This window comes from Crinia signifera, chromosome 5, assembly GCF_055691185.1.
Source record: "Crinia signifera chromosome 5, ASM5569118v1, whole genome shotgun sequence".
In the NCBI taxonomy this organism is placed as follows: Eukaryota; Metazoa; Chordata; class Amphibia; order Anura; family Myobatrachidae; genus Crinia; species Crinia signifera.
Genome location: NC_139221.1, coordinates 119,458,198 through 119,482,887, shown reverse-complemented (window position 1 = coordinate 119,482,887; position 24,690 = coordinate 119,458,198). Strand labels below are relative to the sequence as shown.

Genomic DNA, 24,690 nt, shown 5'->3' with positions numbered 1-24,690 from the left:
CACTACAACCTTCAAAAATTTGGGGTGTCGGTGCCGTTGGACTTAGGCAATGTAAAAAAAGGGAGGGATAGGATGATAGTGAGATGGTGGGACTGCACCCTTGTAAACACAGCAAGCGTACTTACCTAGCGCCTGGCCTTGTCTGACTCCAATTGTCTAGATTGCAGCATTACATGCACCACGTCACTCTCCACTGTGTCAGCTCCAGCACCGAATCACAGCCTGGACTCCCCGCTATCACTTCCTCCTATTCCAGTGCTGAGCAATGCCATGTTGCCTCCAGTCAGTTGACCGCTGTTCCACCAACCACAAGCATCCATTTGGTCACCTGATTCCATGCTCCAATCAGTGTCTACTTTTCAAGCTCCTTTAGATATTCTCTCTTTCTCTCTGCAGCAATTTTCAAGCTCACCTGCATTCCAAGTATATCCTGCTGGCTGGATTCAGTTCAGCATTGCAAATGTATCGAGATCGCTGGGTTCAGCTCAGCATCTAATGCTGGGTACACACGAGAACGATTTGGCCTCAGTTCCCCCAATTAGAATACAATCTTGACCAATTGTATGTAAATTGCTCATGTTTTGGCATGTGTTAGATCCAATTCCGATTCGATGCGCATCCCCGCTGGTCGTTTGGTAATTTTGGGATCAGATCCGAAGCAGATCGTGTGCGCCAACAGATCGTGCGACAATCATATGGTCATCTCACAATCTGCTCACGATCATGATGGTTTTGGTGTGTACCCTATATAAGTGTATCAAGTTCACTGGTTTCAGTCCGTGTGTGTCCTGATTGATGGTTTCAGCTCTTCATTCCAAGTGTCTCCAGTTCACTGGGTACAGATCAGCATTCTGAATGTAACCAGATCGCTGTTTTCAGCTCAGCATTATAAAAATCGCTGGGTTCAGCTCAGCATTCCAAGTGTATCCTGATCACTGGGTTCAGCTCAACATTGCAAGTATATCAAGAATGCTGGGTTCAGTAAGCATAGTTCCAGTAACTGCCAGTTCCAGTCTGGTCCATTTGATCCTGTATTTTTTCCATTATGACCAACTCCAGTTGACAGTTTGTTCTGAGCCCATGGATTTTGGTGAAGATCAGAATGTTGGTCCAGGGGATTTCCAAAGTCTCATATCCAGGCACAAAGGTCAGGAATCCTCCCAGAGGCGAGTGGTTCAATTCTTGTATGCGGGCAATATTCAGTCAACCTTCTCTACAGATACTCCAGCTGCTAGTCATGTTCTAGTTCAGGGATGGGAAACCTTTGGCCCTGCAGCTGTTGAACAACACATCACAGTATGCCCTGCAACCATTTTAGCATGGCCAAATATCAAAACTGCTGGGATGTGTAGTTCCCTATCCCTGCCCTAGTTGTTTCAGCCCAGTCAGAATTCACCGAAGCTCATACATCACACCTTCAATTGCCTACACCAATCTGAGACACCTTTTAAATCAAGTTCACTTAAAGTTGCTATCTCACAATTTTCATATACATAGAACCGAGATAGCCTACATTGTCTCACTGCTGTTAGGTTCAGCTCTGAGCTGAGTGTGTCCATTATGGGAACATGCTGATCCTCTGCTGTCCATTTGTAGCCACATTTAGAAGGATCATTGATAAGCCCTGCAGGCCTACTTCAGCCTCTGTGGATATTGTACAGATTTGGCAAGACTCATGCTCCATTGGACAATTTGAAATTTAGTTTCAGACCCTAACCTCTGAATTAAGCTGGAATAATGATGCACTGGTAAAAAGCCTTCTGGAATGGACTCTCAAATAAATTGAAGGATGAACTAACTGGTAACCCAGGATCTTCCAAACAAAGTAAATGACCAAATTTCCTTGTGTATTAAAATTGATCTTCAGATGTGAGAGCAGATCAATGATAGATTCAGAAATGACTGTACTAAAGTGCAACCTGTTCCATCTGCAACTTCTCTGCTTGTGTCAACTGAAGAACCAATGCAAATTAATCAGGATCTCCGCCTGAAGAAAATTTTAGAAGGCAATGAGAGAGATTGTGTCTTCATTGTGCTGCAACAGGACAATTCCTTGGCTCCTATCCCTTACAAACAGGAAAAGCCAGAGCCTAGCCTATAAGTGTCAGGATAGGTACAGAAAACATATCCATATAAAGACTGTATCCAGACTGCTATTTTAGAGCATTCCCACAGCATCAGATTTCTTTCTACACTCTTAGATTCTTAAGCTGCGGACAACTTTCTATTTCTGTGGCACAGGAATTGCGGCTTCCTACTAAAGTCTTGCTATGTCCTATAGCATAGACTGCAGTAGACGGAAGCCATATCTCATAAAGTACCATTACTCATCAAACTGCACCTTTGACTCTAAACATTGAGGTTCTCCCGTCTGAACAAATTAAGTTCCTTGTGATACCCAAAGCCATGCATGAGATGTTTCTAGGCCTTCCATGGCGGCAGATGTGTAATCCATCTATTGATTGGTCCAAACTACAGATCACCACCTGAAGTCCCATTTGTTTCTAATCCTGTCTTCAACATGTAATTTCAGTGCATGCCACTGATACTCCATCCTTGGCAGTGGTGCCAGAAGCCTTCAAAGACTTTCCTTATTTATTTATTTATTTATTTATTTATTTACAGTTTCTTATAAAGCGCAGCAGATTCCGTTGCGCTTTACTTATGAATATCTTCAAAATCAGTTTATCCAGACTACTGATAATGTGCTGCCTGTGCATTGTACAATGCACTATTATAGGTAAGACCTAAATATATTTATATCTCAGCATGGTAAAACACATATCATTACATTTAGTTGGGTTGTGCAGTCTGCCCCCCGTCCCCCCATATGACCTTTTGTAACAATCAACCTTAACCACTGTTGACTTTTAACCTTTTGTTCCTGTAAACCTTTTGTGTTTTTCAACCTATTTGGTGACTATTTGATGTCAACATGTTCACTGTTGACCTAAATACTGAGGATCTTCTGTACAACACACCCTAGCAAGATGATACTGTCTAGTAATACAACCTGGACACTCATCTATCACTCCCTTTTTTTCTTGAAAGTAGTGGTCAAATTTTTTCAAGCTTTTAAGAGAGTGACTTGACTATAATGATCTCCTTTTAACTATTAGGAATAATTGTGTCGACTAACTTATTATTTATTATGCAGACAGAGAAATAGCAATGGGGTAGTGATCTTCTCACTTGCGTCAAAAGACTGCTCACATTCTGATTGGTAAGTATGCAGGGAGGGGAAGCAGGTGGATGGGGGTTAGGTTTAGGCACTAATGGTGAGACTTAGGGTCAGGCTGTGGGGAAGGGAAAAGGTTAGGCTTTGGCTGCAGAAAGGGTGTTAGGTTTAGGCACTTGCAAAGGGGTGTTAGGTTTAGGTTGCATGGCACTTAGATTTAGAAAGTGGGTGGGTGGGTGGCTATATTTAGGCACTTACAGGGAGGGTTAGGGTCAGGATGCAGGGGGAAGAGTTAGGAGTACCCTTTCATACCCTTAAAAGAAAAAACTTTTTTACGGTCAAGGCAGTAAAATTGTTGAACTGTCTTTCTGGAGAAGTGGTGTCGGCAGAGACAATAAATTCTTTTAAAATAAGGTTGGACAATCATCTATTGGGCAAAAACCTCCAGAGAAACAAATAATTAAAATCTGTATATAATTAAATCAGATTTCAGTTATATAAGGGAGGAAGCAAATAGATCATGCACTTTAAAAACGAAGGTTGAACTTTATGCACACAAGTCTTTATTCAGCCTTAACTACTATGGGTACTTATATTTTAGGTGGGCACCCACTATAGTTAGTACGCTCATACCCCCACTATCCATGTCAGCATTGAGTCAACTTTATATAGTGTGGCGAGCTCAGCGAGCCACCGAGCCCGAAGCGTGGCAAGCTTAGCGAGCCCCGCGAGGGGACGCGTAAAACTAAGCAAATAGCTATGTAACTATTTAACTATGCTTCAAGGGAAGGTTAGTTAGGTACAAACCCCCTGACGATATTCTCCATATTGGGATGTAGGGGTCAGTCTTTTGAGTTTATGTATTGCTACTAGAGATGTGCAGACTCGGATTCCAGAGATCCGAGCCCCCACGAACGTCATCATTCCGAGCCCGGTTCCGAGCAGCGCTCGGAGATTCCCGCCTGACTCGGGTCCGTCCGCGTGGTCAGAACGTCATCTCCCGGCGCCGGATTTCGCGAGGCTTTAAATAGCAGCTGCTGCGCCCGCCATCTTCACTCCAGTCTAGTAGTGGGTTGGGAGAGGGTGTGTTGGTGCTGCTGCTGGGGCTTAAACTTGAGCTTGAGCTTGACCTTGAACGCAATATTTTTTATTTGCTGGGGCTGTCTCTCAGTGCTGCTGTGTAGTCTAACTGTGTAGTTGTAGTACTACTGTCTCCTCTGTGCGGTCTACCTCTGGTGTGCTGTGCTGTAATTATTTTATTCGCTGGGGCTGTCTCCCTCAGTGCTGCTGTGTACTCTGTTCTCCTCTCTGCTTAGGGTGGGCTCTCCCTAGCAAGGAGGACAGTCTAACTGTGTACCTGTAGTACTACTGTCTCCTCTGTGCTGGGGCCTACCTCTGGTGCTGTGCTGTAATATATATTATATGAATAATTAATTATATTATATATAGTCCACTGGTGCTGCCTGCACTGAATCTGACAGTATTATTTAGTTACTCAGTCCACTGTTGCCACTGGCAGTGCTACTGCCTACCTAGTGTACCTACCTAGTACATACTAGGCTGCTATATCTAATTTAATTAAAAAATAATACTTGTGCTGTGTGGGACTGTAAAAAATAATTCCATGCTGCTGGTGCACTGACGTGTGCCACTGAGTGCCACTGGCAAGCAGTACCTAATAATAAAATGAATTATTATAAATTCTGCTGGTGCACTGCATAAAGCTACTGGTGGTGTGTAATATAACTACCTTTTGTGGTGACCACTGGCAGTGCTACTGCCTGCCTGCCTGCCTACCTACCTAGTAGTTTATTTTCTCTACCTACTAGGCTGCTATATTATTAAGAATTAATTTAATTATATATAGTCCACTGGTTCTGCCTGCACTGAATACTGTGAATAGAGGTTGCCAGTATTATTTACTCAGTCCACTGTTGCCACTGGCAGTGTTACTGCCTAAGTGTACCTACCTAGTAGTACAACTACATACTAGGCTGCTATATCTAATTTAATTAAAAAATAATACTTGTGCTGTGTGGGACTGTAAAAAATAATTCCATGCTGCTGGTGCACTGACGTGTGCCACTGAGTGCCACTGCCAAGCAGTACCTAATAATAACATTAATTATTATAAATTCTGCTGGTGCACAATACTAGTATTGCTGACGTATCTACCTGTCTTGTGCCTAGTACTGTCTTATCTACCTGTCTGGTGCCTAGTACTGCCATATCTACCATCTGGTCTGGGGCTCACTGCCTAATACTGGCGTATCTACCTGTCTGGTCTGGCGCTCACTGCCTAATACTGCCGTATCTACCTGTCTGGTCTGGCGCTCACTGCCGTATCTACCTGTCTGGTCTGGCGCTCACTGCCTAATACTGCCATATCTACCTGTCTGGTCTGGGGCCCACTGCCTAATACTGCCGTATCTACCATCTGGTGCCTATTAATGCCTAGTACTGTCTTATCTACCTGTATTGTGCCTAGTACTGCTGTATCTACCTATCTGGTGCCTAGTACTGCCGTATCTACCGCTGCAGTGCCACTCTTACATGAGCCAAGTGTTTGTTGCCCACACTTGTGTGGCTTAGCATACTTATCCAGCTACCTCGGTGCAACCTTTTGCCCTAAAAACAATATTGTGAGGTGTTCAGAATAGACTGGAAATGAGTGTAAATGAATGTTATTGAGGTTAATATAGCGTAGGAGCAAAAAAATAAATAAAACTTCTGCGATTTTAGCAGTTTTTATGCTTTTTTTTTAACAAAAAAATCAGAACCCAAAACCCCAAAAATCTAAACACAAAACACTTAGGAGGTGTTTTGCCAAATCCCATTAGAACCCAAAACCTCAAGGTAATCAGAACCCAAAACCCGAAAAGTGGCCGGTGCACATCCCTAATTGCTACTACAAGCAGCAATAACAATTATTTAATGTACCAATTTTAAAGAAACTTAGATTAAATCTTTTTATTTGTCAGTTATGGGTATATACAGTACCTAGTTTTCCTATATGAAATATTCATGTCTGAAGATTTTTATACATTAAATAATAATTTAAAATAAAGATATAAGTTGTATATATGTTTGCATGAATAACTGATTTTGGACTTCAAAAAGTATAATGAAGTCTAGATAAAGCTATATTACTAATTTTTGGAAGCAAAACTTATGCATGCAAGTCTACAAGAAAACAATGCGAAAGTTTATATATTTCTTTTTATTAGAAAAAATGTATATACAAAACAATACAAATAATCATTTCAATATGCAACACTCAAAGCTATGTACAGTTTTGTTATGTACAAGAGTGTTATTTAATGAGAGATGTGTATTTCTGTAGTATGTTATGTGAAATAAAATCTAATTAACATAACTAAAACAGAAACACAAAAAGCAAATTGTTACACAGATTTGCACATGACACATAAAATTTGTTTTACTATTCCTATATAGTTTTTCTAGACTACACTTCACGAGTTTGGTACTGTATGTCTTCACTATATCAATATTAATTTGGTGTTACTCCAGGATATTGCACATCATTCTTGAGTGTCATTATGTTTATATACCAGTAGTGGTAATTTGCTTCACAACTCACTTGTACAGCCTTCATAAATCTTTATTTACCAACATCTGGGAAAATGTCTATCTAAAATAGTTACAAATGGGTAAAACTGCTACAGCTATATTGCAATAGCATAAGATTTGGTCAAGTCACAAATTAACTGTATACGTTCTTTGTTCAATGCAATTGTTATAAACTAAAAAAATGTTTTATAGACTTGGATATCTGTAATGTTTGAATACTATTTAAGTAAAAAATATATGTAAATTATTTATAAAACTCCAAATTTAAAAAAGATATATATATATATATATATATTTATGTTTAGTGTCCGTGAGTCTCCGAAACACTGCCATCTGCTGCATCTCTTTCTCACACATGCACAAACACAGAAGGTAGCAGACTAACTTTATTAACATTTACTTATGTAGCGCCAGCATGATCAAGTAACAGAACAGTATTAAAACACAACTGGGTAATAACAGACACAGGTAATAAGGTTGGGGGGATTCACTTAGCCGCAAAAACAAATTTTTTGCTTGTAAAGTTATAATTTCTCATAGAAAATAATTAGTGTAAGATTTAATTGCATTTGTCATATCTCACAATAATTCTCCATAGGATATAATGCAAATGTTGTTTCACCACCTCAATTGATATATTTAAGGGTGATTTATGAGTGGGACAAGTGTTCTTAGGCTTGTAGGTGAGAGTTATTGGGGGGGTTTATCCTATATAGTTTAGCTCCTTAAGGGGTATGGGCAGATTTCCTCATTTTCAGATATTAACACTATTGAAGCCAGCAATATTTTCATGCGAATGCCATTTTTGTGATTTTCTAATTGGATTTCATGACAAAGGGGAGCAAATATAGTTGCATACTAGTGGAAAGAAGCATTTTTACACGATAGGTGCAATAAGTTAATTCATGTTACTAACCACGTTATTGCGAGTAATTAAATGTCCCCATGACATGTTTAACAGGGGGCAATTCAATTCTTTTTATGGGTATCAATACCTATTGGGTGTTTGAAGGACCAGTTCAGTTGTTTTGGGCACCATTTTATTGTCACACTTGCCACTCTCAGAAGCACTGGGTAAAGCTGCATAAAGAAGCTTAACCCAAATCTAGTTTTCACACATTTCTGCTTACACCAATACCCGTATGGAGCAATTCAGTTTTGTTCCATCAGGCACAAATAGTAAGTGTTGCCTAAAAAGGTAAGGGGTGTATTTATTAAGCTTGGTGAAGTGGCTAGTAATAGTGCACCAGCCAATCAGCTCCTAACGGTTGAGTTACAGACTGGGTGTAAAAAGTGACAGTTCAGAGCTGACTGGCTGCTGTGTTATCACCAGCAACTTTATCACTTCATCTTAACAAATCTTCCCCTCAAATCACCTTCTTAAAGAGTTTACCACTTTCCTGCCCACAGTGCATAAATCCATTCTAATGACTGGACCAATGCTCAAACAAATAACATTGGTCTGTAAATGCTGTTGAGATATCTCAAGGTTATATATATATATATATATATATATATATATATATATATATATATATATATACATATTATGTTCAATAAAACGTCAGATTTTCCAAGATAAAAGTTTTATTCTTCAAGATGTAACAGCAGATCAATAAAGTTCCAAAGCGTTTCGTCTAAATCGACTTCATCAGGGAACATTTAACATCTCCTAGTGAATTTTGGATCTTATATTAACTGGTGAAATAAACTGGTGGAGTGAAATAAACTAGAGGAGGGCGGAGCTCCTTCAACTTTCTAGATCTTAATTACTTGTCAAGAATTTCTCTTGATATGCACAATATGCCCAAAATAAATAAAATTCAAGTTAAAACCTTGTACAATTTAAATGTGTAGATACACCTTTCCTGTGAGGCCTATTATAAGACCAATTATACAGATGTGATGTCCAATTCGTCCTTAATGGCCAACAGCAAATTTGAATCTCCTAATGGGACCTCTATCTCATACAAGAAAGGATGACATATATATATATATATATATATATATATATATATATATATATATATATAGCCTTATTTTATATATACTTTAATATACTTTAAAGTATTTTTTTGCCGTTACCTTTCATTTTAATAGTCATTTTCATATCTATTAGACTGTCCTGAAAAACTGTTACTCATACAGGGCCAATTTCGATAAAAGTCCGGGTTGTCTCCTCGCTCAGACTTTGAGGGAATTTGATCTTGGTAGCCCAATGCTGTTTTGATGACAGTGAAATCATCTGTTGCTTTTACATCAGGAAAAATACCATCTGATAGATTGTCTTGTATATGTGGATAGTTTTGCAGAGCTTTCACGTCACACATGTTGTCATTGTACTTTACCACAGGAGGTTTGTAGGCTTGGTATGAAACTTTAGTGGTTGTTGTAATAACGGTTTGTAAAGCTGGTGAGGGAGACCTTGCATATCGGCATGGGTACTCCGCATTATAATAAGAAGTACCATTATTTGCCTGAATTTGGGCATAGTCATTTCTGTCCACATATCCAGTTTTCGCAAGTATCTGCTTCCATCCATGATGTTTAGCACTGCCATCGTAACTTCTTTCATGGGAGTTCAGCATTCCAATGTTTGGCTGAGTTATCTGAACTCTCTCAGTTTCGGGCAGACCCCCTACTGAGTCCTTGTAAAGTGGTGGATATAAATTGGAATTCACAAAGCCAGGGACGTGTAAATCATAACTGCATTGTGTTCTGGGCACAAAAATTCTATTAGGACATTTTGGAAAAGGTGTCACAGAATTGCCTTGGTATACTACAGGGTCATAACTGGATTTGAAAGAGTCTGCATTCTGAAATGAAGAGTAGTGTTGAGGTGCGAGGGGAAAATTTCCATCTGCAACAAGACTGAAGCGTTCTGGTCCTTCTAAGCAAGATATAGGATGAGGAAAATGTCCACCGCTATCATTGTATCTTCCCGCCTGAAATAATAGATTGCACATTTACATTATAATTACTTTTCATGGATTGCAGAAAAAAAAATATTACTGTATAGCGCTATATATTTCTCTATGTTGCTAACTTCTCATTGATGGGTCCATTAATTGGAGTAGCTAAACATTGATCATTGGAATCAAATGTTTATTATTATGTTTAATTGACAGATTGATGGATTCAAAAATATCTATAGCTTAAAACATGGGTCTTCAAACTGTGGCCCTCCAGTTGTTGTGAAACTACAAATCCCAGAATGCCTTGCCACAGTTTTGCTATAAGGGAGTGTTAAAACTGTGGCAAGGCATGCTGGGATTTGTAGTTTCACAACATCTGGAGGGCCACAGTTTGAAGACCCATGGCTTAAAAGTTTACAAAATAACAACTTTCTTTGTATTTAGTAAAATCAGCCATTTACAAGGCCAAATTCAATATGCCAATGGTCAAAATCCTGGCATGCTTAATCCTGATGGATTTTGGAAAATATTTAGTAGCACTAAACCTAATTCTAACCTAACCATTCCCTCTCGCAGCCAAAACTTAACTGATCCTTACATCTGCCTAACCCTGACTAACCCCTCCAACAGCTTATCCCTAACTGTCCCATCTCACAGCTTAACCTTTACCCTCCGCCTAGTGCCAAACCTTAGACCTAATCCTAATCATTACCATTCATTTCTGCAGCCTAACCCTTCCCTCTGCAGACTAATCCTACCTGTCCCCTCCCTAATTCTAACCCACCCGTCCACAGCCTAATCCTAACTGTTTCCTGCCACACCTAACCCTAACCATCCCCCTAGTGCCTAAACCTAACCCAAAGCTACCCCTCTCACAACATAACCCTAGCCATACCCTCCCACAGACTAAACCTAACCCTCACCCTCAACCATAAACCTATCCCTAATGCTAAGCCCAATGCTGCCAGGATTCTGTTGACATGCTGTGTGCCGGCTACATCCCATTTACAATTATTATTGCAAATTGGCCCTAGATTTCAGAAATAATCTCAAATTGTAAAAAATTGGAACAGGCTATTTTTGCCCTTGTGTTTCCTTTTGATTAACTATTTAATGTGATTGCTTATAATCTGTATACAATTTTACTGTCTTTTCAAACTGTGGTAATATTTTGTAAAGATAAATGTTTAAAATTCAAAACTCAAGATTACAAATATGTCCCATAAATGGATACCGGAGGCTGTTGCTCAAGATTAGCTCAGACTGAGGGCCTGATTCAGAGCTGTATGCTAGGCTGCTTATACTCAAAAATCACATATGTAATAGCGTGCAAATTTTTAGATCAAGTACACAAATGGAGTGTGTGATTTTTTTTTGTAAATGTGCAATTTTTCTTATGCATGAGGAGGAGGCTTGCTGGGACTTCGACAGCAAAACCCAATGTTATTTTTATTAGTCTATTTTTACACAAAATAATCAGCCCAGCATCCACAGCACATGTGTGGCAGGGACCCTGTCCAGGGCTGACCAGCCAGGGGGTGATGTTTTCGCTGGGGGAGCTTATATAAAAAAGTCATCCCCTTGTTGGCTGTTGAAGCCTGTTGCTGGTTTCAGAATATGGGGGACCCCTATACTTTTTGTCCCCCGTATTTTTGGAACCATGATCGGCTCAAGAGCCCGGTGCTGGTTTCTTAAATATGAGATGACCCCAACAATTTTTCCCCCTTAATTGGGAAACCCGATATGACTCAAAAAGCCCGCAGGCTGGTAATGCTCGGGGGCCCCACGTTGTTTTTTTATAAAAAAAAAAATTTTGGACAGAACCATGCACAGATCTCACTTATCAGGTCTATATTTCTTGCAATTTTTGGTCATCTTTAGGGTGCAATTTGAAAATGTGCACCCTATTAAATGTGCGTCTAAAACTTGCACCCTATTACATATCACCCATAAACATTGTCTGGTTATGATAATAATAATAATAACAATCATAATTTCATGACAATATTAAAGAAGCATAAATCTGCAGTTGTATGCTAAGCAGATCCTAAGAGCAGTTTCTCAGAAATGTGTCCTCACCTCAGATTCCAGAAGTTTCTTTTTCTGAGACAGGTGAGAGGATGACATCTGTCTTTTCACAGCACTTCTCCGAGCTTCTGTCTCAGATTTGCTTTCAGGTCTTGGGTGATCATGAACTCCCTTTGCCTTAAAATAAAATCAGAAAATTGTTATTATTAAACAGATTTACCATAGATTAATGGTTACACTGGAAAATCAGGATGTTCTGTATGTCTTGTTTGACTGATTACCCTGTGTGCTTGTTTTTGTAGTCTATGCTCTTCTGCATTCTTTTTGCTCATCCATAACAAGGCACACTACAGTACAAGGTGGTAAAAATTAAGTGATTACAAATGTACCTTTAATTATTCTGGAGAAATGTGTGGAGCATGTGGGGGTTGGCAAAAAAGATGATGCAATTCACCATTCATCACGTCATCAAGCCCCCTGACTGACCGCTTTGTTTGAGAAGCGGGTGTGAAGCAGTTGTGATCCTGGAGGCTGGTTTGTTCTCCGAGGCCTGCAGGATAACTCCTTGAAATATGTCTCCAACATAAGAGTAAGCAAGTATGCTTATATGCACATATGTTTATCTAGAAATGTTTTTTTTATAGATTTTTTTATTTTTTTGCTAAACTTGATAAAACTTGAAATGATCGATACTACCATCATATCTACAAGCTTCAATTGAAGAGTTGTTTTAAATGATGGTTATCCACAGACAATCTCCATTAAATATGCAGTGATGTATAGCAAAAGATTTTAATTAGGAGCCCCAATGCCTTGTCTTGACAGTTTTTTTATGGCCTTGCGCATTAAAGGGGCAAGGCATTGATGAATCTATAATGGGTACAGTATGTGTGGTGCACACGGCCCCCCCCCCCCAAGGGTCCAGGGGGGCCCACACCTCACACCCTGCTCCTGTTTTTGCAATACTTACCCTCTGGAGCAGCATTGCAAAAACCAAAATGGCGCATTGGACATTTTTCCGACATTTCGCATATGAGCAGTAGGGAAATCACTGGAAAAATGGGTGCTGCCTCAGCAAAGGAGGGGACCCAGACAGAGACTACACACAGGCCCCCTTCTCTCTTGATGCACTCCTGGGTAAAGGGGGCTAATGGAATGTACTGAAGACTGGGTCTGCCAGTCTGTGTAGCCTTTCCCCCCTAACATGGTGTGATGTCAAAAAGAGATGGCCTGGTATTCACATCATGACCATGGTCCTCCTACCTCAGCTACAACAGATAATGACTAGAGTGAGTGGCACCTTATTAGCATCTTCTACCTAGGTTGTTGTACAACATGATCTCAACATCATCTAACAAACTTACCTGGAAGAAGATGGCTTTCCCATCTAGACGCCAAAAATTTGTGACTGGATAACCACTGTGACCTCGACATGGGATCAGCTCCAGAGCAAAGTTACAGTTACTGCACAGCTTTTCTGCAATGCAAACAAAAAAACAAATTAGGTATTTATTTTTATGCATTTATTACTATGTAAATTGATGCATAGAGATGCACTAAGCTTCAAAAGTTATAAAATGGAGAGTGATAAACAACCAGATCTTACATGCCATGTCACAGACTGTGTTTGAAAAATTTCAGGCAGGAGCTGATTGGCTGGCTGTTTATCACTCTCCATTTTATCACGTTTGAAGCTTAGTGCATCTGGTCCTTAAACCTAGATAACTGTGTATTGTCCCTGGCTTCACCTTCTTATCCAATAATGGTTTCCATGTTTTAAGAATTTCTCATTAGTGCTTTATAATTTCTCATTTTTGTTTAATTGGATTCAGGGCACATGGACACTAATGCTAACCTAAGTATAGCAGGTAAGCACAACTTTTTTTTTATGACTTCTTAAGAAATTTTTGGTCTATGTGTGCCTGGCAAATAGAATTATAGATGGATGTATTTAGAATATAGGTTGATAGTTTTTGCAAGGTACATTCATTATTTCCCATCCTAGGGGTTATTTAGAACTGATCACTGCTGTGTGAATTTGCAGAGCCCTGTAATCAGATAGCCGATACCCAGGGCCGGATCAAGGGGGGGCTCAGGGGGGTCAGTACCCCTGTGCCCTCCTCTATCTAGGGCCCCCCTGTGGCTGGCATTTTTTTGACGCTTTAACCTGAGCCCCGTATTGGCACTTCCTCATTAGTGCTTTCAGATTATCAGCCTGTTGTACATTCTAGGTCCCACAAGACATCAATGCCAGCAAGTTTGTACGTACTCTCCCACATAATTTCCCCTATTCTTTCTGACACCTCCAGTTGCAGACCACAATTATTATGTGTACAACTCTCTGATAATCCATATGTACCCTCTTAGTGCAATGTTCCTACCTTTGCTTTATAACATGTTCTTACATTTGAAATTGCCTCCTAGTTTATTTGGACTCGTCAGTGACATTATACATATGTATGATCTACATGCAAGGCTTTACTGCTAATATTTCCACCTGCTTTTGTCTGTTATTTTACTGGTCCTATGGACTGTAAGTTTATACTGCCTTTACTCTGTGTTCTGACTGTACTATTCTTCCGTGCAGTTTGTGGCCAATAATGACAAGAAGGAGAGGGCCCCCTGTCTAAAGTGTCCCGGGCCCTCCGAAGGCTTAATCCAGCTCTGCCGACACCTAGACAGAGTGACATCCCGCCCTGTGCAAGTCTGTGGATACCTTGCAAAAAAACTCGGTCTTCGGCGGCCAGCTGCAAATCAAATTATTTTTTTTCAGTCTATGCAGTGACTCCGACCCTTCCACAAGTATGCGGCAGGGGCAGGCTGATTGAGGCCGGCACTGAAGTCACAGACCCGCCCTGAAATCGCCTGGGCAAGCCTGGGGTTTTTCTCTTAGACAAAAGCTGGTTACCACTCACAAATGACAGTTTCCTGTCAATCAACTGACAAACAGTGAGTACACTGTTTGTACTCACTCATGCATGCTACAATCTGTACGCATGCGCAGTCTTTCGATAATTGGTCACAGGTCTGAATAACCCCCTTGGCTGTAATGTCTAATATCCAGATGGTGTATTTTATGGATGTGACATATTAGGTTGACAATGAAAATATCGACAGTATCTAAGTTGACCCCAAAAGATCAACAGGCACAAGGTTGAAATAGACAAAGGGTTGACACAAGCAAAAGGTCGACATGAGGGTGTTTTTTTGTTGTTGTCTATCTGTGGGTATTAGCAGTGTACCAGGTCCCCTCACATGGTTCACTTCGCTTGCCATGGTTCTGGAAAGATGTTCTGCTGCCGCTGTGCCCGGCACATTTACCATTCCCTATTGGATCCACATGGAATCGGAATATAATAAGCTTATGTTGACCGTTTCATGTGTCGACCATTGCCATGTTGGCCATAAAAGAACTGCTTACTTTGTTGTTTCTGGCGTGCTTTATCGCAGATTGCTGGTCTGAGCTGCAATTTGCCGCCATCAGACAAAGTACAATTCCGGCTACACACCACCACACCCAGGCAAGACTTCTTCAAGATCTGACAGTTGTGGTTGTTGGTGTTCCTCATGGCCCAACCACTGAGGTGACGCTGAGCATTCTTGTCTTCCCCACTATATACAAATCGAACATAGCCATCTGTCCACTCCTGGAAGCTGTCAAACTGCTTCAGATCCTGCAATGTGAGAAGTGATTACTTTCCACAAAACTGTAGTATCGGTTGTAATAGTTTCCTTCAAGAAAGAAATGTAAATGTGCAGCTGCTATCATGGCAGTAGTTCAAGATATGTCTCATGTACAGTAAATTGATTATTCTGAATTAGCTTTAAAAAAAAAATCATTAAACATAATCAATAACAAAGAATGTGGGACTTTAAGTCATTGAAATACATTATTTTGTGTCATTTCTACAGGTCATGAAAACATCTGTTGCAAATGACTTGAATATACTGTAGGTATATAGACAATAATGATATCATTTCAATGCTTTTTGTCTATGTCACATTCCTTTTATTTTCACTTGTAATACGTGATATTTTATTTTACTTGATTGCAAACTCCTACAATATTACACATAATCAGGGATGTGTTTACAAATGGGAGACTACATGCTGAGCTTTGTGCGTATGTACTACATGCATATGCATTACATTTTATAGCACTTTTCTTTAACTCATTCTTTAACTCATTTTTTAAATCCTCTTAAAACATTGGTTACCAAACTCAAGGAGCATTGACAGTCCAGGTTTTAAGTATATCCATGGCTCTGCACAGATGGTTAAATCATATATTGACTGATGTACTAATGAAGTCACCTGTAGCCAAGCATGGATATATTTAAAACCTGGACCATTAATGTTTCTTGTGGATGGAGGGCGTGATTCTGGTTTACTTGCAAAAGCAAACTCCTTCTTTAATGAACAAAACCATGGAGGTGATTCTAGTTGATTTGGTCCCCCGCACGTTCGCACGGGGGACTGATGTTTCCCTACTGTGCAAGCGCATAATGTTTTATGGCCATGGGCAGGGTTTTTAGGCGAACGGCCTTGGCGACTTGTATAGTCACCGAGCCGATCGCACATAGTGATGCAGCCCAGAGGCGCAGGGTGGTGGACTTGGGTCACGCCCATCCTTTCATGGGCATCCTGATGGAAACATGGGTGTTTGGCCGGGACGTAGAGTGCAGGGGGGTGGGCGTGACATCAGTTTCCTGCCCTGCCTCCAATCGGATGCCTGCAAATATGTCAGTATAAGTATATTTGCAAGCCCTGGAGAAATCATTTGATGGTCAGTGTCTCTGCAGATTGTTACATCCGCCAATAAAGATAGACAGCAGCAATGAATATAACATTGCACCCAGTGGCGTAGCTACAGGGGTCGCAGCGGTCGCACCTGCGACCGGGTCCCTGAGCCAGGGGGGCCGATGGCAGCAGGTCCCCCCGGGCCGCTTAGCCAGTCACAGGCTGCCCTCCTGCGCTGGCCGCGGCTTCCAGAACACGGCCGCGGCTACAGGAAAATGGCCGCCGGCCTCCTGCACTGAGGACATGCCGGTGGCCATTTTCCTGTAGCCGCGGCCGTGTTCTGGAAGCCGTGGCCAGCGCAGGAGGCTGCCTGGCCGCAGCCAGTGACTGGCTAAGCGGCCAGGGAGAGCAGGAGGCTGTCTGACCCCACCGGACCCCACCGGATCCCCCCCCCCCCCTCGCCCAGCAGCAGCAGCAGCAGATGGAGAGGCAGCATTGCAGCAACAATCGTGAGTTGCTGGTGGGAAAGGGGCATATGTTTATTTGGCACTGTGGGGGCATTTCTGGCACTGTGGGGGCATATGTTTATTTGGCACTGTGGGGGCATTTCTGGCACTGTGGGGGCATATGTTTATTTGGCACTGTGGGGGCATTTCTGGCACTGTGGGGGCATATGTTTATTTGGCACTGTGGGGGCATTTCTGGCACTGTGGGGGCATATGTATATTTGGCACTGTGGGGGAATATCTGGCACTGTGGGGGCATATGTGTATCTTTCACTGTGGGGGCATATCTGGCACTGTGGGGGCATATGTGTCTCTGGCACTGTGGGAGCATATCTGGCACTGTGGGGGCATATGTGTCTCTGGCACTGTGGGAGCATATCTGGCACTGTGGGGGCATATTATGTGTCTACATTAAAATATAAACAGACCAAGATTTTAATTTTGTTGTATGTAGGGGGGCCCCAAGCTGACCTTTCGCACCAGGGCCCATGAACCTTTAGCTACGCCCCTGATTGCACCTGCTGAGATAGGACGATACAATTGTATCACTGCTCCAATTAAATGTGAGGTTTTTAATTTATGACTGTGCCTACTGTGCCTACCACTATAAACCGGTTTAGCCAAATATACGGCATTAATTGGACTTATTGCCTAAACTCCATACAGTGCACCCAATAAGAAAAGAAGGCAACTATCATTATCACAAATTGGCATATACAGATGATCAGCCACTGCGCTTCCCAAACCAGTAATCACCGCAGCACTGCTGAGACACCATACCACCGAGGTTGAGTCAAATGTTAGAAGGTTACAACATACAATTCAGTTTACAGAAAAAGATACAATATAATGTTATAATCTGTTGCCAGAAGGAGTCCGTAAATAACAATGTCACTACTTAAGTGAACTATCCAAGGGTTTTCTCTCCTAAAGGCAATCAACTCCAGTGTCAAAAGGGGACGCAGCAGTTGGGGATCCGACCGCCAGCCCCTGCAAGAACCACGGGAGCTCCATCTGTAATAAGTACAGTCACCTGACATTGGGCCTTATTCAGATCTGAGCTCAGTACAAGTTTGTTTGTAAAATGGGCAAAACCATGTGCACTGCAGGTGGGGCAGATGTAATATGTATAGAGAGAGTTAGATTTGTGTGAGTTATTTTGTTTCTGTGCAGGGTAAATACCAGCTGCATTATTTTTACACTGCATTTTAGAATTCAGTTTCAGGACACCCCATGTATACATGTTACATCTGCCCCACCTGCAGTGCACATGGTTTTGCCCATTTTACAAACAAATTTGTACTGAGCTCAGATCTGAATAAGGCCCATTATGCGGGTCTGATTTGTAGTGTGTAGCAGTTTTTATAGTAACAAATTATTTGGTCATACCACTTCGAGACATCTGACCCAGCAATTACCTGGAATTTTGAGTGGCGGGTAATTTTCTCAGTTTTTTCGGAATTACACAGGTATTTCTTTAGTGTGATAGGGTAAACCCAGGTTACAGATCTCGGGTCATCGACCATGGTAAAGACCAGTGATGGAGACCCGGGATTTAAGACCCGGGTTGAAACTTTCACACTGAATGAATTAATGGGTAGAACTGCCATTAATTTAATGTTCAGTGACAAAGGGGGAATAAATAGCATGAGAAACTCGAAGGTGCAAGTTATCACGAGCAGTCATGCTTTACAGAAGCCACAATTTGCACAAAAGTGTTAAGGACCATACACACTAGAAGATTATCTGTCCAATCTCCCTGGTTGGAATGAAAATCTAAAAAATTTTGGGAGCAAATGACAAATGACCATTTGCTCCTAAACATGGAAAACAGTCAAAAACTGGTCCTACAGACAAATTAGTTAAATCAATTTACGCAGATGACTGCTTTTGTCGATTTTCCAGCATTTGGAATCAAACAGTTGATTGTATATTGTTCCCAGAAATTTCCCTATTTTCATTTAAACCAGCCAGATTGGAAAGATAATCTACTAGTGTGTATGGGCCTTTAGCTACCCCCATAGGGCTCCAAACACTTTTGTGCAAAGCAAATATAAGACTGAGAAGGGTGCAAATTCCGGTTGCTGTCATAAAAATACATCCCACCCTTTGCACTGAATTAGATTGACCCCAAAAAATGCTATGGTACTTGTGGAGTATCACGGCTCCCACGATGGCCATCGCACATGAAAAAAATCGCATCGCATCGCATGCGAGTTTTAACAGAAAAGCATCCAAATGCATTGAAATTACTATGAAACATGTTCAATGGCCCCGAAATGGCATTTTTGAGGCTGTACCACCCCCACTATCAACGCGAACCCGAAGCGTGGCGAGCGCAGCGAGCCCGCGTCCTACGACCTTTTCATACCCCCACTATCCACGTCGGCGTAGAGTTGAGAATAGAAAGTGTGGCGAGCACGAAGCGTGGCGAGCGCAAAGCGTGGCGAGCGCAAAGAGTGGCGAGCGGACGCGGACACCTGTGAAGCCCGCGAGGGGACGCGGATACCTGTGAAGGTATCCGCGTCCCCTCGCCACGCTTCGGGCTCGGTGGCTCGCTGCGCTCGCCACACTTTCTATTCTCAACTCCACGCCGACGTGGATAGTGGGGGTATGAAAAGGTCTTAGGACACGTACCGCCGCCCCTCGCGGGCTCGCTGCGCTCGCCACGCTTCGTGTTCGCGTTGATAGTGGGGGTGGTACAGCCTCAAAAATGCCATTTGGGGGCCATTGAACATGTTTCATAGTAATTTCAATGCATTTGCATGCTTTTCTGTTAAAAATCGCATGCGATCGCATGCGATTTTTTTCAAAAACAGCAAAAACGGCAAAAATCGCATGGCATCGCATGCCACTATATATGGCATGTGATGGCATGCGATGGGAGCCGTGATAATCCACAAGTACCAATGCTATTTACAAAATATAGAAAACTCTGATTAGAGATTGTTTACAACCCAGAAAATTATGTTGTGAATATTTGTAGCTCTGTCGCATTGTTGCATTGTTTTGTTATCCCTATATAGTCTAAAAGCTTAATTTTCTGGCATTACAAACAACATATTTTATCTATCTATGTATCTATCTATCTATCTAAATATAAGGGTAAGTATACTTATACTAGTCACTATACAAGATATACTGTTTTACACATAGAAAGGAATCAGGAAAGCAACTCTGTAAGAGTCAATAAAAAACAGTGAGAGACATGAGAGACAACATGAAATTGATCACATGTGATCCTATATACAGGTGCAAATGAGGACTGTTACCCCACACTTAGAACACAACAATACATAGAAACACTCATTGCGTGCATAAAGCCATTGCTTACAATCATCATTAATGAGTTACAATATTGCATTAATTACAATTGTATAGCTGTTGTTCTAAACCCGGGGTATTAGTACGTCCAGGGGTAGTCGCTGTGAAGGTCAAGGCTTCTGTGATATCCGCATAGGACATAATTAGACACATAGGGAAAGCAGTGTCTAGGGATCTATAGCGCCATGCGTCACTGTATGATCCTGATAACAGAGTGAATAACGCTATCCCTGTACTGTATATGTGGACTCATCTTTTATTTTCCTTTTTAATTTTTTCATCAATTTTTATATTTGATAAGATGACTGTGAAATACTGCTATATGGAAATCAGATTTAACTACGAATTCATCTATTACAATAGTGCCACTGCCACAGGCTAGCATCATTTGTTCATTTCAGTCGTCAGTATTATCTAATGAAAACACAACGATAATCGCATCTATAACCAATTCACACGTTCATTAATATTCAAAATAAATCGTGTACAAAATCACTACAACAGTTATCTTAATGTGAAACAAGGCAAATAATGCACTTACCCATGTTACCCATTATAGCAGGGGTTCCCAATCTTTTTTGAATCACGGCACCCTAGAGTATCAGAATTTTTTCACGGCACCCCTGGGCCCCCCCCAAAAAGCAGAATAAATATAACATTAAATAGAATGTGCAATTCTTAGGGTCAGTTATGTGGTAAAGGGCAGGATTTGCATCTTTTTGTACACATTTTATGATTAGCAGCGACCAGCACTGTTTTTTCCCCATAAATTATTAAACATAAATAAGTTGAATTGGTCCTGGACCACCAACCCGGGGCACCCTTGCAAGTGTCCCAAGGCACCCCAGGGAGCCACGGCACACAGTTTGGGAACCACTGCATTATAGGAATCGTGAATGTATTTGCTTTGGGATGAGACTGTTTGGCAATAGATTAAGGCGCACAAAGCGCCGCGCAATTGAGAATGAACAGTCCAGTAACAGCGATGACATGTTCTATTGATAGCACAGACACGATGTTTGCAGATACTTCCATTGTGTACAGACTGGAATAAGGAGCAGGTGCCTCACAAGGATTTATCCTGGGCGCATCATTACTGCTCCCGGATATGCCAACAGCAGCATATGTGATCAGTGAGTGCAACAATGTGCTATATAACTACCGAACCTGTTACACAACGCTGACACATTAATATCAATTAGAATAGATTGTGCAATGGTAGTATGTATAAATAAGTGTACATCAAGTGTACATCAAGGGGATAGATGAAAACAAGTTTCTTCTACTTGCTGCATATTGTCTCCAGAAGGCACCGGGGTATATCAAGCTGCTGGGGAGAGTGCCGGGCGTCACAAACTTATATATACACACACACACACATACATACACACACATATTTAGATAGATAGATATATGTATATGTATATATATATATATATATATATATATATAAAATTATATCTATCTATATACTGTATATATAGATATATAACTATATATATAATCTATAGATATATATCTATATATAGATATAGATAGCTATTTGAACACAAATATTCTGTATAATTATTATTATTATTATTGTATTAATATTGTATCAATGCAACATAAAGATCATTAAGGATCGCAGCGTGTATGGGCAGCATACTGTGGTGTAGAGAATAATTAAAACCTATTTTACATAATGTGATTATTTCTATCTTGACTTTCTTTAAGGTTTTACTTTAGTTTAACCAAATGTATTATTATTAATGACATCCCACGCCGGCCGAAGCAGCTGTTTGATCATCGCGATTACTACAAGATGACTGTAGTACTGTTGGTTTTACTGTATTGCGAGATTGTTATAGCTGTTACCTAAACTATATCAGCTCTTTGTCACAGATACAACTTATTATGTCCAGATGTTCTGAGATTCCGGTGTGATGTTCATTAGCTGCCGTAATTAGCAAATGATTCGCTGAGAAATTACCACAATTACTACAGAAGAATCACACTAGTTGATCAATTGTATTTAAATACAATAATACAATAAGTGCTTTAAAGTAATAAAGAATAATACACTACATAGCTGTATATTCGTAGTGCGCGTTATACTGTACAGTAAGTAGATATCCGATACACCTACAGTACTGTATGTAGAGTTGTGCAGAAGTCCTGTCTGTCTGACTGTCAGACATTGCCAAGGGCATTGCAGTGTTGTCTGTTCCGCTCACCAATTACTATGTCATTGTCACCATTGTAAACGTTTCCATAATTGTTCTATTCTGCTTGGTTGCACACTAGTCCATCCTACACTGTAGTTTACATGCTGACTTCTATTTTTCCGAATGAACTATCCCATCAGAGAATTGCTATTTATTTCACTTTAAAAAAAAAGGAACTAAACTCTATTTAGAATGTTATGTTCTTCTTGCTACATTTATGGTCATAATATATGGAAAATATACCTTGCTTTATATATTACTAAAAATACTGTATGCTGTATTATTTGAGTACGTTTTGCATTGCTAATGCTGAGAGTTTGAACTGTAACTGGGTTTACAAGGCTCACTTTAAAGTATATATATTATATTTGCTACCCTATGAACTACATAGTAACCTTGTTCTGCAACATTATATTTGCTACACTATAAGTAACTTTGATGGGCAACATTATATTTGCTACACTAATAGTAAACCTTGTTCTGCAACATTATATTTGCTACACAATAGTAACCTTGTTCTGCAACATTATATTCCCTACATAATGAACTACATATTAACCTTCTTGTACAACATTATATTCCCTACATAATGAACTACATATTAACCTTCTTCTACAACATTATATTCCCTACGTAATGAACTACATAGTAACCTTGATCTGCAACATCCGTCGGTAATTGCCGCACACGGAATGTCATCCATCAATATAATACATAGCATGCATTAGATAACTAGTCCTAGGTACAACTAGGATTACATCATTTTCTACAGAAACCATACATTATTTCTCCAGACACTTGTCACTACTTAATATGAACTTATGCCATGCAGAGAAATTCCTTTGAAAAACACTGATTTCCCCATTAATACTGATCCCTATTACCTGTATTGGGTTAGGGTAATGCATTATTGTGTGTCTGTTCCCAGGTGCATATTGCGGAGGTGTGTAGTTTCTATAGTGTAAATCAGGCATAGTTACCTGTAGTCCATGCATGCAGTGTGAAAGTATTTGTTCGGCTCTGCTTAGCCCAAAAGAACATGCCTCTTTGATCTTAAATACACATGTGCTGCGCTCCTACCTCCACAGTGTTGCTTTAGCACACCACAAAGGAGCAGGTGATTGCAGAAAGCAGTGACAGTAACATATTGATGGCAGTGGATTAGGCCAGAGGCAGAACTCTGGGAGGCAATGGAGGCATCTGCCGCCGGGCTCCTGCTCCCAAGGAGGCACTTCTCCTCCCCTGCTAGTTTAAATCAGTTAATTGAAAACTGTCAATATCTCTTTTGTAATGGAGTTCTGAAATATGTGTTCTCTCTTTCTATCTCTCTCTAAATATATATATATAATGTAAAATTTAAGGTTGTGTGTGTGAGGGGGAGGGGGGCACCAATATTAATCTTGCCACCGGGCAACTGGGATAAACTTACGCCACTGGATTAGGCTGAAAGCACTGTGCTCACCTGCGGCAGTTTGGGGTCATTGATGTCCCAGGTTAGCTTCATTCCATAGGAACAAATACAGTCAGAGTCATCGTACATGTCACCAGACACCTTGGACATGGTCGTTACCGGTACTGTGACAGAGAGAAATGACATTGTCAGCAAATCACATGTTTACATACAAATCTCCTGTATATACGTGATCTACAGCACAGCCAGACCAAGGAGGTATATCAGAGTATGCAGCACTGAGATCTGCAAGTAGCCTGGATTCCCTATAGGCAGATCCATGTACAGTAGGGTTGGTAGCAGCACATGTCACCTACCTGTGTGCAGCCTGGCAGTGTGTGATGAGCTGAGTGTCAGGAACAGGTAGAGTCCTGCATTGCCCCAGTTCCTCCTCCCCCTGCCTCATGTAGATGAGAGGGGCAGGTCTAGTGTACACTACCTGCTCTCTGTTCTGCAAGACCCACTAGTGACTGACCCCTCCTTCCTCTGACACAAGTAAGGAGAAAAAGACACCAGCAGATCACTAGGACCCATTCATTCAGGGGTAAAAAACAGCAACAGCCAGGTGACAAGTGTAAGAAATCTAATACTGAGGTGACAAGTAGGGAGATGCCTGTAATAGCAGCTAACTTCCATGTTACAGGTCAAGGGCTTCACCTAGTCTGAGCAGAGCACATCACAGAAGCAGCCAGTGATCAGTAACTACAGACTAGGGAACATAGAGGGGGCAGAGATGCTGCATTATAAAGTG

At 40.9% G+C, this 24,690-nt stretch overlaps 1 protein-coding gene across 1 annotated transcript; it reads right to left on the bottom strand.

The window, feature by feature from the left end:
* Positions 1-8,862: 8,862 nt before the first annotated feature.
* On the bottom strand, positions 8,863-24,050 carry GCM2 (GCM transcription factor 2). Its single transcript, XM_083186272.1, has 5 exons — positions 23,952-24,050; positions 15,134-15,386; positions 13,077-13,189; positions 11,764-11,889; positions 8,863-9,714 (listed from the first exon to the last, which is right to left on the bottom strand). The coding sequence occupies exons 1-5, from the start codon at positions 24,048-24,050 to the stop codon at positions 8,863-8,865; spliced, it is 1,443 nt and encodes a 480-aa protein (XP_083042398.1).
* Positions 24,051-24,690: the final 640 nt, after the last annotated feature.